At 42.2% G+C, this 2094-nt stretch overlaps 1 protein-coding gene across 1 annotated transcript; it reads right to left on the bottom strand.

Moving 5' to 3' along the window:
• Positions 1-1218: 1218 nt before the first annotated feature.
• T265_05755 (hypothetical protein) lies at positions 1219-1545 on the bottom strand (the record flags this gene model as incomplete). Its single annotated transcript, XM_009170835.1, has 1 exon — positions 1219-1545. One exon carries the CDS (start codon positions 1543-1545, stop codon positions 1219-1221), a length of 327 nt encoding a protein of 108 aa, XP_009169099.1.
• Between the last annotated feature and the right edge of the window lie 549 nt (positions 1546-2094).

Raw genomic sequence — 2094 nt, 5'->3', positions numbered from 1 at the left:
CAGACAGAAAGCAATGCAGATTTGTTTGAGGATGTAGTGAATTTGAGCTTTCCAGCACTTTTTGCAACTATCAGCACTCATGACTCACATTTTGTCAGGCTGATAAAAGGTCCGATAAATGAGCTGGTAAATAAATGCTGTGTAGTTGTGTTACCAGCAGCTTCTGAAACCGATTTTGCTCCATCATTTGCAGGTTAACTTTCATCGAGGCTTTGGGATTTCTGCCCAAAACCAGGTCATACTGGCGTGCATATTCAATTGGATTAGTCTTAAATTTTCAGGATCCACAGGAAGCTACATTTTCTGCATCAACTGTTCTCGACCATCTTGAGTGTAATCGCTGGATCAGTGCGTCTAACGACAATGCCTAATCTGGCGCGCTGGACAAAGGAAATCGATCAACAGATGCGTCAGCAACGAGTTAATCTTAGCAGTTTGGCTTGGCAGACCACTGTACAATAAAAAAGAGCAGGTATCATCTGAGCGTGTAGATCTGATGGATTTTTATCCACCCGGTTTCTAAAGGATACAGGCATCTACCATATGCAAGTCTTTCTTGGGCACTCTACTGAATTCTGCGCTTATTTTCATGTTAAAGGCGATGGGAATGCTTGAAGTTTCTGGAAGTTCGTTGTATCGAGGGGAACGGCAAACACCAGGATACATAATCGCGTGTGCGTAATTGTCCAATATGTAATTGCACGAGTTGATAACGATAGCTGTTGTCATCTACAGGTAACTTATGAATGATTAATTTCCCGCGGTTGCCTCATGACTGTTTCTGAACTTACCAACCAAAGATACACCTGTTTTATTGTGTTTCGAAAAAAACGAAAGATGTATTCAATAGTCAAATTTAGAGAATTGTGCGAGTGCATCTGACTACGGACAACCTGGATTCATATTTTATTTCTTCTCTCACCACTCTCTTGCTTGAAGAGAAGCGGTGAGTGGGGTGTCTTAATTAGGGTCACTATGATCTAAGACCAGAGGGACCGTCTTCACTCGTGCATGTTATTGCAGCATTTTCCAGCGAAGCACCGTCCAGGATGTGAGTGCAGATTTATTCGATTTGATTCACAACACTGGGCTTTCATTCCTTAAATTGATTGAAAATACGTTAAAGTCTTTTCGGGGGCTTTTAAAAGATAGAAGTAAACTAGCTGTTGTACACAAACTGCTTTAACGCACGGTACTGCCAAACATCCAGGTTGGTGGCTATTTCTGGGGATATTTACGCTTCCCGAATTCGGAAGTCAGGTTGCGTTCAAACTTCATGCGTGTTACACGGAGCTCAGCATCATCGAACAAAGATGAGAGCATTGTCCGGTCGACGGAAGTAGCCAAGCGTTTGAACATGACTTTTTGCTGTTCCACACAAAGTGCGGTGGTGTTAAAAGTAAGTGGTAATTCTTCATTTTTCTTAGGTTTGAAATCCACACAGCATAAGCTTGACTGAGTGACGAAAGACGAGTAATCACGCAATGTGTGGGCTGCCCGTTCCGACGGAGTGGCATGTCCCCTGACATCCGCAGAGGTGCTCATTGTACTGACTTAAGGAGCTTTCAAAATAATCCTAGACGTGATGTGACACAGATCGAGTTCAACTTAACAAATGCATAGTTTTATAATCACTTTCTTGCACAGAAAAGGATGTTATTACAGAGTCCACTTAATGAACGCCGGGTTGTCACTTCAGGGAACTTTGGTGAGCTGACAGTCTGGTAAGTTGCGTCAGTATCAGCAAATGCGGAAATTGACCCCAGGAAATCTTCAAAATATCCTGAGATGTTCAATTCTGTCTTTTGGAAAATTTGTACTTGTAAGAAGATCAATCTAGTCGGATACTCTTTTATTAAGGCAGTTAGCATTTGGCCAATGAATAATTGGCAGCCATGAAGTTATGGATCCCAGTTTTCAATCGTGCGTGGTAGTCGGAATTCAGTGGGAACTCCCCATTGGTTCCGGAGATGAAATGTGCCACTCACATAGGTGATCTGTTCTACGGTAGTTCTGCGTGTTTTGCGGATTTAGATTAAGGTTAAGTTTCTGTGAAACCACAATCACAATGGGTTATGTTTTTTTAGTGAGTGT

This window comes from Opisthorchis viverrini, assembly GCF_000715545.1.
Source record: "Opisthorchis viverrini unplaced genomic scaffold opera_v5_106, whole genome shotgun sequence".
NCBI lineage: Eukaryota > Metazoa > Platyhelminthes > Trematoda > Opisthorchiida > Opisthorchiidae > Opisthorchis > Opisthorchis viverrini.
Note: the sequence above shows the minus strand (reverse complement) of the source record. Positions and strands in the feature narration are given on the sequence as shown.